The sequence below is a fragment of the Anoplopoma fimbria genome, chromosome 16 (assembly GCF_027596085.1).
Source record: "Anoplopoma fimbria isolate UVic2021 breed Golden Eagle Sablefish chromosome 16, Afim_UVic_2022, whole genome shotgun sequence".
NCBI classification, from domain to species: Eukaryota; Metazoa; Chordata; class Actinopteri; order Perciformes; family Anoplopomatidae; genus Anoplopoma; species Anoplopoma fimbria.
Window position 1 is genome coordinate 14,852,258 of NC_072464.1, and position 18,591 is coordinate 14,870,848.

General features: G+C 39.2%; 3 protein-coding genes across 3 annotated transcripts; 1 reads left to right on the forward strand and 2 right to left on the reverse strand.

The window, feature by feature from the left end:
* Nucleotides 1-888: 888 nt before the first annotated feature.
* Nucleotides 889-3,062, reverse strand: tmem169b (transmembrane protein 169b). Its single transcript, XM_054615936.1, has 3 exons — nucleotides 3,004-3,062; nucleotides 1,955-2,236; nucleotides 889-1,784 (listed from the first exon to the last, which is right to left on the reverse strand). The coding sequence occupies exons 2-3, from the start codon at nucleotides 2,226-2,228 to the stop codon at nucleotides 1,150-1,152; spliced, it is 909 nt and encodes a 302-aa protein (XP_054471911.1). The 5' UTR covers nucleotides 2,229-2,236; nucleotides 3,004-3,062; the 3' UTR covers nucleotides 889-1,149.
* A 2,048-nt stretch (nucleotides 3,063-5,110) lies between these two features.
* LOC129104932 (protein SIX6OS1) lies at nucleotides 5,111-8,674 on the forward strand. Its single transcript, XM_054615796.1, has 14 exons — nucleotides 5,111-5,193; nucleotides 5,431-5,487; nucleotides 5,573-5,699; nucleotides 5,810-5,899; nucleotides 5,998-6,185; nucleotides 6,278-6,320; nucleotides 6,420-6,531; nucleotides 6,924-7,050; nucleotides 7,159-7,229; nucleotides 7,806-8,005; nucleotides 8,087-8,222; nucleotides 8,305-8,346; nucleotides 8,435-8,462; nucleotides 8,547-8,674. Exons 1-14 carry the CDS (start codon nucleotides 5,142-5,144, stop codon nucleotides 8,672-8,674), a joined length of 1,401 nt encoding a protein of 466 aa, XP_054471771.1. The 5' UTR covers nucleotides 5,111-5,141.
* A 268-nt stretch (nucleotides 8,675-8,942) lies between these two features.
* On the reverse strand, nucleotides 8,943-18,510 carry pfkla (phosphofructokinase, liver a). The gene is made up of 22 exons (XM_054615898.1): nucleotides 18,277-18,510; nucleotides 17,411-17,484; nucleotides 17,206-17,283; nucleotides 15,922-16,111; nucleotides 15,500-15,665; nucleotides 14,874-14,918; nucleotides 14,686-14,794; nucleotides 14,407-14,502; nucleotides 14,065-14,157; nucleotides 13,650-13,775; nucleotides 13,487-13,551; nucleotides 13,198-13,261; nucleotides 12,924-13,070; nucleotides 12,742-12,812; nucleotides 11,890-11,977; nucleotides 11,628-11,780; nucleotides 11,064-11,228; nucleotides 10,908-10,969; nucleotides 10,328-10,439; nucleotides 10,069-10,168; nucleotides 9,856-9,961; nucleotides 8,943-9,769 (listed from the first exon to the last, which is right to left on the reverse strand). Exons 1-22 carry the CDS (start codon nucleotides 18,359-18,361, stop codon nucleotides 9,622-9,624), a joined length of 2,343 nt encoding a protein of 780 aa, XP_054471873.1. The 5' UTR covers nucleotides 18,362-18,510; the 3' UTR covers nucleotides 8,943-9,621.
* Between the last annotated feature and the right edge of the window lie 81 nt (nucleotides 18,511-18,591).

Genomic DNA, 18,591 nt, shown 5'->3' on the forward strand with positions numbered 1-18,591 from the left:
ACCCATATTGATCCATCTTTATGTACTCTGTCACCTACATATTGAAATCAAGTAAATAACACACAGCAGCAACACATGGCCACTTACTTATAATCAGCCTGGATGCCCAGACACCAACAAGTTCTCATATGCTGGTGTACTTCTTGATGAAACACGATTCATATCAGGAATATAAAACATGTAAACACAATATCATCCAGAATAATACAGATATTAAAAGGATAAGGCTCTATATTTTTTCTTATATTCAACAAATTCCATGAAAAATCAACACTGGATTAATGCTTCCAACATGTAATTCCTGTGTATCCAAAGCCTGATGTGGCTTATTCCTCAGAGCATTACACTTCCATGTACTCTGAAATATATTTAAAACACATAAATGAGCCACACAAATCTTGATGGGAAAAATATACAGCAACGTCAACCTTTTCCTTAATACTAGATGCTGACACAGAGCCGCTTCACAAAACATTGCCCATCTTAAGGTGCTTATATTGTTTCAGTCGATATTGTGCTTAATGGTGTATATTCACAATCAAATCAAATTTCCAAAAAAGTAACTGACACATCTGGAGCCCTTGGGGCGGTTGTCCACTTTTTTCCAGTTGTTAATCCAGCCAAACTTCACAGAGTGTTTACTATGGCTTCATATACAAGACAGCGTTGCCTTTTAAATGCATCTTCATGTTGATGTCATTTCACAGCTCAGTGATCACACTTAATTACAGATATTTACAGATGTAGTGAAACTTGGTTTGACATCCTGGCCTCAAACAATGTGTGCATCAGTGTCCACCATCGGTTAATCTAAACCTCACTTTCAGGAAGCACCAAGGCCTACATGTATCAAAAGTTCATGAGTAGGAGTCAGTGATTGGAGGATAACTCTATTACCAATGACAATCTAATAGTAATGCCCAACATTAACATTTCCATGCTAAGAGGAATCCTTTATAGTGATCTGAATCCAATAATGTTTTACAAAGTCATACACAATAGTTCAGCATTTCAGGACAGTTCAGGCAGTGTTTGGTAGGTTTTCATTGACAGAAAAGGTAAACATCTTTCAAGGGCTTTTCTGTGACTGACTTGAACGATCTAGCATGTTTTGTCATATCACTTAGACTTAGGTGTACACCCCCCAAATCACACCGAGGACGTCTGGGCGAGTTCACTGGGGGCCTTGCTCTGCAGAGTGCCACAAACAGTGTCCGAGTCAAGCAGCTCTACTATGCTGTAGGGCGAACAGTCCTCCAGTCCCAGCTTCCCACAGGCCCAGCCGCAGAAGCCCTTCTCCAGGTCTCTCACGTCCTGCCACCACTCGCTGAAGGCCCAGGACACCTGCACCACGGCGGAGTACAGAGCCAGAGACAGCGCCATGGGCATGATGAGCATGGGGTAGAAGATGATGAGGAAGGGGCATATCGTGATCTTGTGCCAGAACGTCCGCTCCTCGTTGTACACCAGGAAGACGTTGTACCAGGTTAAGGTGCCGTAGTAGAAGGAAGTGATGAAGGAGAGGAGGAAAATCACGGGGGCACAGGAGAGGCTCCACAGGACGACATGGGGGCCCTGGCACACACCTAGGCTGCAGTTACGTTTAGCGCCGTCCCCCGCCTCGCACTCTGCATCAAGACGTTCTTTGGACTTAGCCAGATCCCTGATTTCCTTCTCCGTCAAAGTGAGGTGAATGTCCACCAGCTGGCCCTTCTTCTTCCCCCGGGTGATGGTGCCTGTCAGGGTCACGTAGCGGCTGTCTGGAGGCAGACTCCATCCTCCTCCTGGTAAGAGACAATACAACATAAGCCAATTATATGTGACAAATGGAAAAAAAACAAGGCAGGCATGCAAGAAATGTGGTATCTTATCATTTACATGGTCTCATATTGATGACAATATCTCAAAGCTTTCTTTAGCTTTGTAATTATGTTTGCAGGGTCGCCCCTCTCACCTTCGCCTGTAGGTGTGGAGAGGAATTTAGCTCCCTCCTCCGAGCTCCTCTCTGCACCCTCCTCACTGCCCTGGTCCTCTCCCGGCACCCTCTCCATTTCAGAGCGGTAAACAATAATGGACTCCGGACGTGGGTCTTTCTTCTTCCTCCTCTTCCTCCTCATAGCAGGCCCCGCTTCTCCATCGTCCACATGGTTCCCTGATATGTTTGATCTTAAGGAGATCAGCTGGGGGCTTCCCTCTCCCTCTGTTTGAGACTCCTCCACCTGTGCCATGCTCTCACCTGTGACAGTAAACACTTTGACTCCTAGGGCTACTGTTTGATGGATTTTATGGAAACTAATAGTGTAGTCCTGAGCTATGTCCACCCATTATGTGTAAGTGTTCAATCTAAAGAAGATTTCCAGCTGACAGCAAGTTGATTAAAGCACACACACACACACACACACACACACACACACACACACACACACACACACACACACACACACACACACACACACATAAACAGAGAGAGAGAAACATTATATAGCAGCTTTGCTTTTCTACAGTCTCAATAATGCACTTCTTACACTGATCCTGGCCTAGATTCTGCACATGATGATGACTGATAAAAATCTACAAAATCTCCCATTATCAGTGATCTAATGGCATTATGCATCTGAACAGACAGAGACTAAATTGCTCTAGATAGATGACAAACAAAGCGTGATAAGATGCGTTCAAATAGGGGGGTTGTCTCTCTTTAGCATGACATCCCACCGATTGGCTGCTCTGTGGAGATGCAGCGAGCTCAGTCTATTTACATCATCCCATTGCCTTTACACACATAACGACAGAACAACTTCACAATTCATAGATGGATTTGAATGATTACCCAAAATAATGCATAATTTGATAGGAGGGGGGTGGAATTGACAAAGCATCCCATTCTTCGCACAGCTGATCCCCTCCCATTTAAATCCCACCCATGTCCGCTCTTTTGTCTGCAGCCCCCAGCCGGAGAAAAACATGCGCTTTAAATAGAATATAAATTAGATTTAATCTTACCTTCAGTAGGTTGGATGAGCAGGGTATGTGAACTATACCGTGTGGGATTAATCACTGGATTTGTGTGGCACAATGCAGGAGCGCACACATCAGAGCGCCTGTTTATTTGCAGATACAGATGCGCTAAGCAAAATGATTTCCAGAATAGCACTAACCCCGCCCCTCCAACCTCTGTCACACCAATCCCCAACCATCCGTGATCCTGACGGCCGCCATGTGAAATATTAATGGGTGGCACTATTAAAAGCACAAGCAAGCACATCTCTCCTCCGTTGGAAACAGCAATATAAAGGCCTACACACAAAAAAATAATCAAATAAATAGATACAAATAATATATCATCATGCATTTACTACAATTACACTGTGCAATTATAGTTATAATAGTTTTTCTGTCTGTATATATAATATTTCAGTTATTGTGGATTCTTTACTGTTTTTATTGCTTATTTATAATACTTGTTTTTCTTTTACTATGTCTCTTGTTTGCACTATAACCTATGCTGCTGTAATCCTGTAAATTACCCCGCTGCGTCACTAATAAAGGATTATTTTATCTTATTTTATCTTAACCCACTCAGATAAATATTCTTCGCAATTTACACATGATGCGTCTGTGAAATATTATATATCAACATATTAAACTACACATTATGCATACAGTACCAGTCAAAAGTTTGGACACATGGTTTTTCTTTATTTTTATTTTTTTCTACATTGTAGATTAATATTGAAGACATCCAAACTATGAAGGAACACATATGGAATTATGTGGTAAACAAACAAATGCTCAACAAACCAGAATATGTTTTATATTTTAGATTCTTCAAAGTAGTTGAATGAGAAGGTGTGTCCAAACTTTTGACTGGTACTGTATATAACTTTAAAAAGGGGCCAAGCTGCATGATAAGTAGACTACTTTTTTGATCAATTTTGCTGATAATACTTCTATTATTTTTGTTAAATAAAATGTTGCATTTACCAGTGTATTATATTATGAGTAAAAGTATTCATTTAACTAGCAAGCTGTATATAAAGTAATTAAAATGACACAAATTTCTACCAGCTCCAACATTAAATGCATCCATTAATGCATCATAATTATAATCCAATTAAATAATATATATCATTCTGAAAAATACCTTTTTGCATAATCAGTACTTATTTGTGGTGTTGCTACTTTTACTAAAAGTTATTTTTCTACACTTGCATACAGTTTTCTGATAACAGTAATGTAAATACTGATAGCCATTACTGACATTGTGAATGTTTCTATCTCATCTGTGAGCCAAAAATCAGTTATACTTAAAAAACATTTACAACATTTTATAACATAACATTTCCTTTTTATTAAAAACAAAAATATTTCCTAAAATAAAAATATAATTTTAATTTGTAAAATATATAAAACCAAACATAACCCTGTATAGGATATCAAATATTTAGATACTATTATTGGGTACAACTTAAATCGGTCCAGTCGTTTTTTTTTTTTTTTTTTTTAATAATTAAAAAAACTTTTCAAAACAGCTCGAGGGCTGTTACACCAGTAAAAAATCGAAAAGCTACTGCAATGAAACACAGATTTTTAATGAGAATTAATTAATTAATTTTATTTATATTTTTATTTATTAATAACAATCTAAAGCCTTCTTTAAAGTGAACGGGCCGTTGCTATGACAACAGCAGCCAGTGTTGCCAAATTGGGCAGTTTTACGCCAAAATTGGGCTACTTTTTGCTTGAGTTGGGCGTGTAAAATAGCATTGGGCTGGTTGCATAGACCGTATAAAAGGGCTGGTGAAGGAAAAATGTGGGTTTGCTTATGTCAACATTTGGCAGTATTTTGAAAGTATTGTGAAAACAATACAAATTGTCATTTTTTTAGATAAAAAAAATACAGATAATAAAATCAGCTGACTGACTCATTTAATTTGTTTAATATTAATTTATTTGACTGGCATTAGTCGCTTACTCATTGTGGTTATTTGATTCAGATATGAGGCTTTATATGCTTATGATTTTACACGAGTTTCTGACAAAGTTATGATTTGGGGGGTTTTTAAGTTGTGATTGTCCACCTGTCAAATCTGATCTGGCAACACTGACAGCAGCAGCCTCCCAGAGTTCATGCTGTAAAGATGGACGACCAACACTCACTCAAAAACATTGACAGCCTCCTTTTTCAGTCTGGTGGGTTCAGTTATTCACTTTATTGTATGTTAACACTGTAGTTTGATGTCAGTTTATGTTTGCTTGACGTGCAATGTAAATGTTTAAGGCTAGTTAAATGTCAGCTAACATTAGCTACTTGGTAACCTATGATAATCCAGGTGAGGAGATATGTGCCATGCTTATACTAGGAATATTCATGATATAAATATTTTTCTGTTTATTTAAATAAGATAACTGCTGTTTTGTATTTGATAGCTCTTCAAACAAGAGAGCTTTCCCAAAAGAAGAATGAAATCAACCAACAAATTAGAGGTAATGTTGCCTGTGTCCAACAGACTAACAAACTAATATTTTGATGTCATTTATGTCCATCAAGTGCTCACATTCTTGTCAACAGTTTGCAGAGTTGACACTGCTGAGAAGAAGTCGTACATTGAAACAATCCACAGAAATATCAGAAAACTTGAGGAAGAAATCAGTGTGAAGCAAAGCACTGTGATTCATAATAAAGCAAATGCTAAAAGGTTTGATGACTAGGCAATACATACAACACGTTTGACATATAACCTAACATAGGCAGTGCAGAGTAGAATTGATATTCATATATGACTGCTTTTCATCCATGTCACTTTAGCATGAAGACGACCAACAGCCTGCTTCTTCAGTATGAGCAGACCCTGAAAGCAGAACTGGAGAGCAAAAAAGCCAGCTACAACCATGACATGTAGGTTCAGTTCGCTGTGGTGTTTAATTGCATTTTAATATGTTTTTGTGGGCAATAATAAACAAAGCTGAATTGTTCTTCATTTGTAACGTAACAAGGGAAGTCTATGACGAGAGAATTGCAAGCTGCAGGAAGATATTCCAGTCGCATAAAGAACATTATTACCAAAACACTCTTGCTCAAAAGCTCCTAACGCTGCAGGCTGAAAAAGAGGAGATTGAGTTTAGGATCAAGGCTTGTGAAGATCAAATAACAATGAAACAGAAGGAGCTGGACCAACTCACGGGTAATACTCTTTTTATACCATCATAACTTGCTCTGGTAGAGCTGAAATATTTACAGCTCTTGATGCAGTTAATAAAATGTCTGTCTGACCAGGTCCAGCCGTTGATTCTTCCTCCACTGAGAAACTACCAGACAAGTATCTTTCAGCGAATTTTATACATATCAAAGAATATTGACACATAGCCTCCAGCCAAGCTTAGTTTCTCTCTCTGACAAAATTCACTTTTCTTCCTAGTGTTACTGGCCAGCAGCCCATAGCAGAACCAGAGGAACAATTAGATCCCCAGACAGAGGAGGAAAGTAGTTCTTCCATTGACATCTCTTCTCTTCATCTCAACCAGACAAAGGTACTCAGATACACTGAAAAATCTGACCATTCTCTCCTTCGCCCACCACCTCTTCCAGCTGATGCCTTGTAGGAGGCGCTACAGGTCCCTGCCCCCACTAAATCACCCGATTTTCATCTACTGCAATGAGAACTCTGATCACTTCTCACCAGCCCTGACAGATGTAGTGCTCTTAAAACTGTTGTATCAAGCTTAAATACATCGTGTAAATACTGTGTGAATTTCATCTTGTTGTTATATGTGAATAATGTCTGTTGTGTTGGTCATGTATCTAATGTGATGTTGATGTATGTCTACGTTTGAGGTTACTGACACTGCTATATTGATCTTACCCACTGTGTTGTAAGTAAAGTATCCCAAGTGTTTGGTTATTAATAAGATTGATCTTTCAGAATGGTCATAAAACTTCTGTAGAGGCAAATACTGAAGAAATGTGTGAGGAAAACGAGGTACAGTATACTACCAGCCCGTCCTCAGGAGAAGAAAACAATGAGCTCTGGTCATGTCAGCCGCCGGATGGTAAGTAGAGAAAATATCTACAATGTGTTTCAGTTAACACTTTACACGCCAGACATCAAGTTTGATTGTTTACGTTACATCAAACCTCATCAACCGATATTTCTCCAGAGCAAAGAGAACCAGATGAGATGCACACTGACGAGCAGGAGCAGGAAACTGGACAAGAGGACCAAGTCTTGGTAATGTTTGTCTCATTCTACCTAGACTGTCCATAAAATGGCCACTTTGTACCCGCAAAAAACTACCCGATATCGAGATGCATCATGGAAAACGCTTGACTCTGGAACTAAAAGTCAGGTTATCTAGGCGTCTGCTGGTTGCATTTTTCTTAGTCTTTCTCTACAAGTGTCCCAACTTTATGGAATTTAAATAACTAAATCATGAATACTATTTCATGGCTCTCACAGCATCACATCAAATCTGAGAAAACCAGCAGCACCGTCTCTTTCAGGAATAAATCTCAAATTACTGAGGATTATCCAAAGACCTCACTGTCAGTGACCTGTTTTCATTGAGAACTATTTTATACCAAAGTAGGACTGCTTATGAAAACTCTTCTGACCAACTAATTACATAGTGTCTGTAAAGAGACTTTGCATTTTCTAAATGTAAATTTAGCATTGATTTATGTAACTGGAAATCTGTTGTATCGTGTATTTAATAATTATGGTCTATGATGTAAAAGCTACTTTAAACATTTCAACTTTTCCTCTTGTAAATGATTTAAATTCGAGGTGTTTTCTGCATATGAACAGCAATTCATTGCATCAGCTGTGGAGCAGTCAGTGGAGGTTGAGGTGGAGAAAAAAGTAGCTATAGATGAAGATAAGGCACAAAGCGAGGTGGTCAATGAGGGACTCGCTGCTTTTCCTCAGTCGTCATCACCAGACAAAACTCTTCAGTCGACCCCGGTGGAAATGACAGCTGTGCCTTCAACCCCAACATTCCCATTTAAGTAAGGCTTTATCTAACTTATCCAACACTTAGAATCACTGTCGAGACAGCCCCTGAGAACTGTGTTATTTATCTATTTCAGCTTTAGCCCTGCCAGCTCCCCACCACAGGGCACCTCTGATACCATATCCCCAGCGTTCCTGTTCTCCCTGAACCCTGAGCCTAGCGTCCCGGGCTTCTCTGGGTTTGGATTCGACTCGGGCTCTTCACAGGATGAGGTGCGGAGTGAGCACGAGGAATCGGTGATTTGACAAAAATCTGTTTCAAAGTTTTGAAATGACCTGCTATTTTTCTTTACAGGAGTCACCTTTCGCTTTTACCAGCTCTTTTTTCAACGAGAAGGTACTGCATTTGTATATTAGCCCCTTTTTATTTCATACAGTACTACCAGAACAAAATACCAAACTACTGTACGTTTGTATCTTTTCAGAAAACTACAGAGCCAAAGTCTTCAACCTGTATGTATCAAATCAAAACCCTCTATGTTTATGATGTGTACCACCTGCTTAGAACTACAGGTATGTATGTATATCATTTTGCAGGTCCTGAGTTCCTGTTTGGACAACCAGAGCAAAGTGAAGCTTTCCAGTTTCCCTTTACCTCCAAAAGCCCTCAGACAACTAACAACGAAAACACCAGGGATGATTTTCCATTTTCCTTCAGTTTTTGAGAATTGGAGAAAAAAATCTGAATTGCTAAATAATTATTGCGTTTGAAATACCAGTTTGTTACCCATTTTCTTCTGTAATGTTCTTAGATAGTGTTTAATGACAAATATCTTAGTTAAGGGTTCATGGTTTAACATCTTTATAAATCTTAAGTTAGGTTTTAGGCTTTATTGTGTTGAATGGTGTTCAGCTGTCTGTTTAACTTACTATCTTAGTTTAGCAGCTCTTTTTCTCACATTTTAAAGAAACATATTTCTAGGAGTATAACTGTTGAATGACATTTATTTGAAGATATAGCATTATTATCAAAATAATACACAACGTTCATTCATATCTCTTTTTCTCTCTTGTAAGTACAGTAGTTAAGTTTCTTACACTGTTTAATAACTCAGTAGTAGGTTTTTTTTTAAATTGCTGTTTGTTTCCATTAATTAATGACAGAAGCAGTGTTTCCTACACAGTGTATAAATAAAAGGAAATTCTCGCTGGTCCCATGAGTCACAGTCACATTCGGACATCAAGTGAGTTGAATTTTTTGTGCAAATTATAGAGTGGCTCCAAAACTTTAGAAGCTCTCTTTTTTTAGCTGGATAACATGGATTTTACATACATCTTTTACTTAAGGTCCACACCACTACTAATACATCTGCTTTATATAATATATTCCTTAGTAAATCACTTTAGCTTGGGGCACAGCTGATTGTGTTTTTATGGCAGTGATTTGGCTGGAATAGCATAAGTAATAGCAAAATCTGCTCCTTGTTCAATAAATGAATACTTGAAGTACATATTCATAGCTACTATGCTACTGACAACTGACTGGCTTTTATAGTCTGCAGTCCTGTTAACATGAATAGTAGAGGGTAAAAAATATATAATCTGCCTAGAAACAAAGGATGGACATCTAAGGGTCAAAAAGTGCAGCGAGTATACTGTAGTTTTAGAGAGTCTAGAACCCAGAGTCAATGCTAATGGAGCGTCGAGTCACATGTTCAATCTCTCCAGGGACGTATTCACAGAAGCTGGTTTGGTACTTGGCCAACATTTTTAGCATCGGCCGAAGATTAAACCACCACTGGACCAGGGGCATCCGGTGCCTGAAAAACAAGTATGAAATCAGATTTTATAAAGACTTATTAATAATTAACTATTTTTATTTAGCAAAAAATGGGACTTTGCTTACTCAAAATCAGTCACAGCCTTCAGTTCAGTGACGGGGCTGAATGAGATGACCTTCCTGTTGAGGCCAAGCACACATGCTGTATCTGGTGAGTTGGCAAACACACGGCCTGGTGGGGGGGAAAAAAATCATGGTGTGATCATTACATTGCCGTGATTTGACTTCGGGTTTCTGAGTAATTTATATGTCAACTTTGACTTTATACAGTAACCGTACCTTGACGGAAGTTTTCAGTCAGTCTCTGTGAAATCCACTGGACAGCCCTCACACCCAACTTAGTGCCAAAATTTCTATCAAAGGGGGAAGGTGTCCCTCCCTGGAGCACAAACACACAAGCAGTTTATATAAAAAATATATATATATATGGAGACTGTGTCTTTACGGTATCACTTATATTGCAACTGTAATTAAAAACATTTATAAGATTCTAAGTTGTGTTTATCCAGAGTTGATGACTTGTACGGCGGCTCTTTACCTGCTGAAGGTGACCCAACACATTGACTCTGCAGTCAAAGATGCCCTTCCCCTCTGATGAGTACAGCTTATGGATGAAATCTGTAGTGTAGTTCTCATGGCATTTTTCATTCCTGTTATGACAGAGAATATGATCAACAAAGGAAACACTAAATCAGACAATGTTTCAAACATATAGTGTGATATCTTCCATATATGTTGTACAGTATGTCCTTTTGAATTTGTTTTGTTGAAATTAAATGGTTTTTAGTATATCCACCTCTGGCGTGGCTCTGAGATCAATTGCAATTAAATTATACACAAACGATGATAAATCCTACTGAAATAGGTGATCTTCAGACGTGTAATTTGGCGCCATAATCCAGTCAAAAAGTCCAGTCTGATCAATAATTTGGTTTATGACTAAATACCAGCAAACTACAAACAATTTCCATCAGCCTCGGCAGTACTTTGTGTTAGGCAAATGTCAACATGCTAACACGCTAAACTAAGGTGGTCAATTAATAGATGTAACGTAGATGATGCACATTCATTTTTGCGTGGCATAAGTTTCTCTGTATGGCTGAATGAGTGTTATGCACCTCAGTACGAGACCCCGCTGGATGTCCTTCTTCATCTTTTCGGTCAAATGATCCACATTAGTCTGTTAAAAAGGCCAGATCATTAAAGAGGCAGAAAGCTGTTAACACTTTAGACAAGAGAAAAAGAAACAGCAGAGGTTTTTCTTTTGGTCTTACCTTCAGGTCATGAATGTTGAAGGGCTCTTCGAAGATGTAAGCTGCATCAGCACCCACAGCTATACCAGTGGAGGTGGCCAGATATCCACAGAACCCTCCCATGGTCTCCACCACAAACACTCGTCTCTTGGTCCCAGTGGCAGACTGCTTGATCTTGTCGCAACCCTGAGGAAGAAACCAAGATGGCAGTGTGAATGGAGACATTTGCAATTGAAGGCCCTTTCCTCTAATGAACCCTCAGCTACGGAGCTCATTATGCAGCCGCCAGTAGTAGTGCTGATGTGTTGTTTATGAGCTTTATCTAGGAGTGGTGCTTAATATAGAAGTACAGGGGTGAACTAAAGTGCTGACCCAAATTCCTTCCTCTCAAAGTTTAAAGATTAAAAACTAAAGCTCTAAATACTGTCACCCCTGTTTTGATTTGGTATACCGAGTTCAAAGAGTACCTCAGTAATACAGCAGCTCATATTACACGTCATGTTTTCTGGCTTGGTTCAGTCTCTATTCCTGTTAATCCTGAAACATCAAAGTCACACTGTTAATTTGCCATCTGCTCAGCATTACCTCCATGGCAGCGTTGACAGCCGTATCTGCTCCCAGGCTGAAGTCAGTTCCAGGGACGTTGTTGCTGATGGTGGCAGGGATCACACACATGGGGATGCAGAGCTCATCATAGCGACTCCGGGCTTCAAACAGCTGCAGCACACCTGCGTATGCCTTTGAAAGTCATCAAGAGATGAGAGAAAACCTCTTTGATGTAACATGGACGCTATAAAATAATATACAAGAACTGTGATTCTGGTTCTTTGGGGATTGTGTCTTATACCTCAAACCCTCCAATCACAAGCAGAGCTGAGATGTTGAGCTTGGTGATGGTTTCCACAATCTTCTCCATGTGTTTCTCTGGAAGAGTTCTGAAATAGGACATGAATCATAAATCACTTAAAGAGACACTCTGACGTACAGGATGTATTGCACAGCCTGTGAAAACAGTTGTTTAAATGATCCTGTGGCTCTGAATAAAGGTTTGTCAAATCTAATTAAAAGACTCAAGTGACATCGAGCAGATCTCTGGCTTGGAGACTACATGTTTTTTTTACCAGAAAATTTGCTTTACAAACTCGGGCCCTTTGGATTTGAAAGATGTAGGTTGGCAGGTTGCATTATGGGAACTGTAACATTTGGTGATTTTGGAAGTTAACACACAATATTGATCAAATCCTTTATCACAATATAGATTATTATGTATATTTAAAAAGGTAGGAATATCTAAATATCATTAAATATTGTGATATAGTACCTTTTACGAAAAATCAATTGAGAAAATGTGGTTTTGGCTTACATAACAAATGAAATACCTGGCAAATCAAGGTACTTGATCACTATATGATTAATAATATAGTATAGTATATACCTGCTAATATATTTTTTACATTGCCCTAAATGGCCAGTACACCCAGGGACAGGACAGGGATCCATAACAAAGTATAATAATCAATGGAAGGAAAAAGTCTCTGACAATGAATAAAATGGTACAAATGGCATCAATTTTTGCCTTTTTTAAAATCTGTCTAATGTCTCCATAACTTTGTGAAAGTTCAAGACTGAACTTTTAAAATAGTCTTAAGATTACTTAAATATGTCCATATTATAGAAATCAAAGTGTCCTGTTCCTCACCGTTTCGTCCCCAGCAGTGAGCCGCCCTGGCCCGTCCATCCCGCCACACTGTGCCACTCCATCTCAACAACCTGCAGACAGACAGGTGTCACTACTGAACAGTGTCCTCTCAGTCTCATAAAGGTTACTTGTTGCTGTAATATAATGCAGTGTGGTGAAGATGTAGAGGTAGAAGCCCTCACCTTTCCATTGGCGAGTCCTTGAAAGCCATCATTGACGGCGTAGACCTTGTGTCCTTGAGCTAGCGCTAACCTCACCGCGGACCTCACCGCTGCATTCATCCCTGCAGCCGGAGCTCCAACGTTCAGAACAGCCAAGGAGAACTTGCTCTGAGGGAACATGAGTCAGATATTAATAAACAAATTTGAATTAAACATTGATGATACATTTAAACAGGTTGAGGCTACTAACGTATGTGTGTGTGCAGGTGTGTTTTCATGTTAGTGATAGACTAACCTCAGACTGGACGGGCTTCTGGAAGGCAAGAAGCTTGTAGATGTTCCAGTTGTTCTCAAAACTCCTGCAAGAAAATCCTTATTTTGAGCTTGGACTTGTTTATTATTTGCACAGAAAAAAACAATAAATAAAATTGAGTTCATGATAAAAATGAATAAGAATGGATAATATTCACAACAGACTATGTTGACATACATCAAGGCAGTTTTGCATTTAAATGTAATGATACATTCTAACCATCTGCTATTCATAAAAAAAAAAAAAAAAAAAAAATCATCTCAGCTCTCACCCTCCACGCAGTTTGACAGCCTCATCAAACCTCTTCTCGTTCATGGCGGTCTGAACCAATTTAGTCTGCAAATGATGGTACAGTCGAAAATATTACAGCAACCTCCCACTGTTTCCAAATATGTCCATTAAAAACAATTGTAGAGGAGAGGAAAGCGGCTCACCATCTCCACACACTCCATTAGAGGCAGACGAACAGCATGGTTACCTGACAGGCCGATGGCACACGCTGGAGTGTCAGGAGAGGCCTCCATCAGGGCAACCACCGCCTCCACACCCAACTTACTGCTCTGAAAACACACGAGGGTCCATACTGTACAAGCGCATTCACATGCATAGATAATGACTGTTGAAGGGAACCACCTCCTACGCATCAGTTATATATTGTGTATTGGTTATGGGGATGATGATGTCTAAATGAGAGGCGTGTTCTCCATAGAGGTAGTTTAGTTTTGCAGTATATGCAGTTTAATGTTCAAACTATTGCTGAATTAATAAATGTATGGCCTCAGCATTTTGTTCATGTGTCAGAGCAGCATTTTTGCAGTATAAAAAAAATCAGCATGTTGTCCAGCTCACCAGTATTCTGTCAAATGCTGAGGGAGTTCCTCCTCGCTGAACATGGCCGAGGACTGTCACTCTGGTGTCATAACCCAGTCTCTTGACCACCAGCTTTAAAAACATGGAAACATTTCAGTGTGTTAAAAGTTTGTCATTTAGCGGGCATACACAACAGAAATACTCTGAGAGAAAAGTTCTTTACAAACATTTTAAGAGGAAACTATGAACACTGAACTGCTCTCTGCTAGTTCAACCTTTGCCTGTTGAACATTTGAATTATATTTCAACATCACAGGCATCTGTTACATCCAGAACAGAAACCCATCAATCAGAACCAGCCTTTAAATCTTTAAAACTCACATCTTTTACATAGGTTGAGGAGATGGGCTTGCCATTTCTGTCGATGGCTCCCTCTGCGATGATTATAATGTTGAGTCTGGACCCCTTAATGCGGCTCTGGAGTTAAACAGATACATACATATTAGACAATAAATCAGTTAGCACAATCCTGCTTCTACGTACTGTATATTAAGAGAGACAATTCAGTAATTATTACTAAAGCATTTATAGACTAAAGCATGTCTATATTTATCCTACTTCAAAACAGAGTAACTTCTCTTGTGAATAGAAATGTCTTACTCCTTCTAGACGGCTGCACATGCGATCCTCCCAGCCCTCTTGAGGAGGAGCCTCCGGAATGAAGACCCAGTCCGCTCCGGACGCCAGGGCTGACACCAAGGCCAGATATCTGGAATAACAGTACAATCAGGTTTTTGATTCAGTGTCAGGGTATGACGGAGAGCAAATTGTGTTAAAGTGTTGCTTACCCACAGTGCCGCCCCATGACTTCCAGAACAAAAGTGCGCTGGTGGCTGTAGGAGATACACAACATTTATATTGAAACTTTTTGCAGCAAGTATGGGAGCGTACAAAGGATAAAACCGTAAATTTCCACATTGAAGCAACATCCTGCGATCCAAAGGAGCAAGTCCAGGCAAGATCATGGATACAATGCCAAATATGCTTTAGTGGGTGGGTTGAATTAGAACAAAAACGTGAGGTAGACGATTGCATTCCATTATTACACTATGCAGGTACAAATACACATTAGGTGTAATATAGAGCTGGAACAAAACAATTTAACCATTTATTAATCTGCAGTATATTACACAATCATTTTTCTATAAATTTGTAAACTATGCCCATGACCTTTTCTCTGAGCCCAAAGTAACGTCTTGATGTTGCACATTTTGTCCAAAACAGATACCAGTATATCTTTTACTGATTTTAATTTATCTATTTACCACTGTGGTATATCTTCATAGTCTATGTACTATGTATCTACTTGTTTAATAAGAATTACTGAACATATGAATATCATGTCAAAATAGCACTTTAATTAAATACCAGCTGCTTTAGTGCTGTCACTGTTCAATATCACACAGCGTCTGACCTCTGCGCTGTGGTCATGATAGCATCAATGATCTCCATGATGCGGTGCAGCGCTGAGTCAGCGCCGATGGTCATGTCAGTGCCGCAGAAGTCATTGTCGATGGAGCCCACAAGTCCCACGATGTTCAGGTGGTCATGCTGCTTGGCCAGAGTGTCTGTGATCCTTCCTGAAGTAGCACACACATACAGAAACACACACTGCTGTAGATTATTCTAGTAGTTTACTATTATATACACAAAAGCAAAAGGAAATAATCATCCTATTACCATAAAAAGCGCCATTAAATGATGCCTTAAAGGACTTTTTCCAATAAAGAATGATACTTTATTTACCCTATTGTTTCCACTATGCAGTATGAGAACATAATGAGGGATAAGTACTTTTCAAGGCTCAATAATAATTTAACAATGGGAGCACTTTACCTTTCTTTACAAGTTCATCCAGCAGACCGCTCCACTCACTACGAAAGATGTTGGCTCCGGTGAGGCTGCCATCTCCGCCACACACACACAGGTTGGTGATGCCTTTCTTCACCAGGTTAAAGGCGGCAGCAAGCCTGCCCTCACGAGTTGTGAAGGCCTTGCATCGAGCGCTACCTATCACAGTCCCACCCTGCAGCAGAGACGTCACATAACATGTGACAAACCAAAACACGACATTGTAATCTGTCACTGAATAATATCATGCTAAGTGACAGAAATATGTCTTTTTGATCTGGCTCTTGATGGTATTGTTAGTTACATAAAATATTTGAGATGGAAGATTCAGAACCGATTAAATTTCAGCAAGGATTGGAAACAGAGCCAAGTAGTCACTCAAAATATATTTGTGCTTTGATGAATGTGAACTGCCATCCACTCCCTATACAGCAGTGGTTCCTAACTGCTGTGAGATAATTATTAGAGTAGGAAATAATAAGAAAAATAAATAAATATCCCGATACATAACTTGGGTTTATTTAGACTTTTCTCTAAAAATGATTTCAATGAAACAGACTGAGGAGGGGAAATCACTCTTTCTTTGAACTGTTCAAAATTAATTTAGTAGAACCCTGAGAATAATGGCAAGTTTAGCTTTGTATTATGGTGTCATAAGTAAAAAATGTTGGGAACCAGCATTATACAGATTTTGGACATATCTTGATAATATGATGCAAGCTCAGCACAACAACAAAAAACAAACAATAGATCTGCTTTAGAAAAAATATTGCATGCAGAGAAGACAGTGGCATTGCGTATCATTTCTTTTTCTAAATAGTGCAACTTGCTGCATCTACAACTGATAAGGCTAAAACATGCAGCAAGGCCCCTTACCAGGTTATAACCAGTATAAGACAGGCAGGGAGAGAAGAGTTGAGAGGAAATGGATGAAATAATAAAATTCCTATTAAAAGCATAAAAAAGAAAGAGAAATAGAGAGAAACAGTTAAAGACCAGAAAATAAATAAAAAATAAGACACAATAGGCCTTTTCACAGAAGAGATTTTGACATGTGTCTGTAGCAAAAGCACAGATTTAGATAATAAAATGATTGATGGTTCTGCTTATAGCATAGCTTGAGTAGAACAAACATTGTTAACGTTATTTGTAACACCTGTGCTTTTAGTAGAATGATATTTCAAAATGTCTGCTGTGAGAAAAAAAAGGCCTATTATAGCTATTTTGGACCCTGCTGCAGACACAGATTGATGGTAATATTTAAGCTACCTGTTGGATGATGTTGGTCACACTTTGCCAGTGTGCCAGTTTGATGTTGTCTCCCCCATCCACCAGGCCCTGGTATCCCTGAAAATTCATTTTCCAAATGATATGTTCATTTGAAAAATAACATTCGGACTGGTCAAGCAGGAATAAAGTCCTAAAACCTTAATTCAAAGTATAATAATCCTATTAATGGAAAACGTTTGTTTACCTCATGTATAAGATAGACCTGGGCCCCCACATAGATGCCCATTCTGGTCACAGCTCGGACAGCAGCATTCATCCCTAGGTCGAGGATAGTTGCATAAAAATACTAGATTTGCCTTTGCGTTTTATTACACACAAGCTGTTGCACAATTACCCTGCAAGGGGAAATCCAACACTGTGGTGGATATGACTCCATTATCAGTTATATTGGGCAAAGGTGCCACCTGCTCTGTGGTGACAGTAACCAGAGTCCTTGAAAAGACCTTGACACTGTATGTGCTACCAGTAATGTGAGTACAGTATCAATAGATACAACGGTAATGGGGTAAAAAGTGCAATATTTAGCTGAGTTGTAGTGAAGAATTTAAAATATAAAACATATTCTGATTTGTTGAGCATTTGTTTGTTTTCCACATCATTCCATATGTGTTTCTTCATAGTTTGGATGTCTTCAATATTAATCTACAATGTAGAAAAAAATAAAAATAAAAATAAAGAAAAACCATTTAATGAGAAGGTGTGTCCAAACTTTTGACTGGTACTGTATATATAGAGTTCACTTGAAGAAAATTGAATTACTCAAGTACAAGAACCTCAAACTGCACTGAAGTACAGTACCTGAAATGTTGGATACTTTAGGGCCACATACAATATAAATACTGCATGCATGCAACCATGGACTGTAAATGCAACCCCAACCATGACCTTTGACCCATTAGCGTCCCAGTCTTAAAAACACTTTGCAACTATCATTTATAATCAAAATGGTATTAACTCCTCTCCACAAACAAACTATTGCAATAAGTTCATGCTTATGTTGACATTTATTACATGAAGTAGTACAATGTTGAATGCTGAAGTAAAAGTCACCTTGTGCATCTCCACCGCTGGTCAGCACGGCCATGGCTCGACCAGCTCCCGTCATCTTCAGCTTCTCCAGGTCCATCGAGCACATGTTGACCCCCCAGTTTACGACAAGAAACCCGGGTGAAAACTGTAAAAAATGAAGTTGTGCGTTAGGTGAATGCGGGGTAATCCAGGTGTCGCTTCCTTGTTTGCAAAACTGGAGCAGACGTCAGCGTGCAGGAGTTTCCAGGGCCTGGCTCCGCCCCCTTTCAAAGCAGAGCTCGCAGGGAGGAGGACAGTGAGCGCTTATTTTGTTCCCCCGCATCATCCGGAAGAACT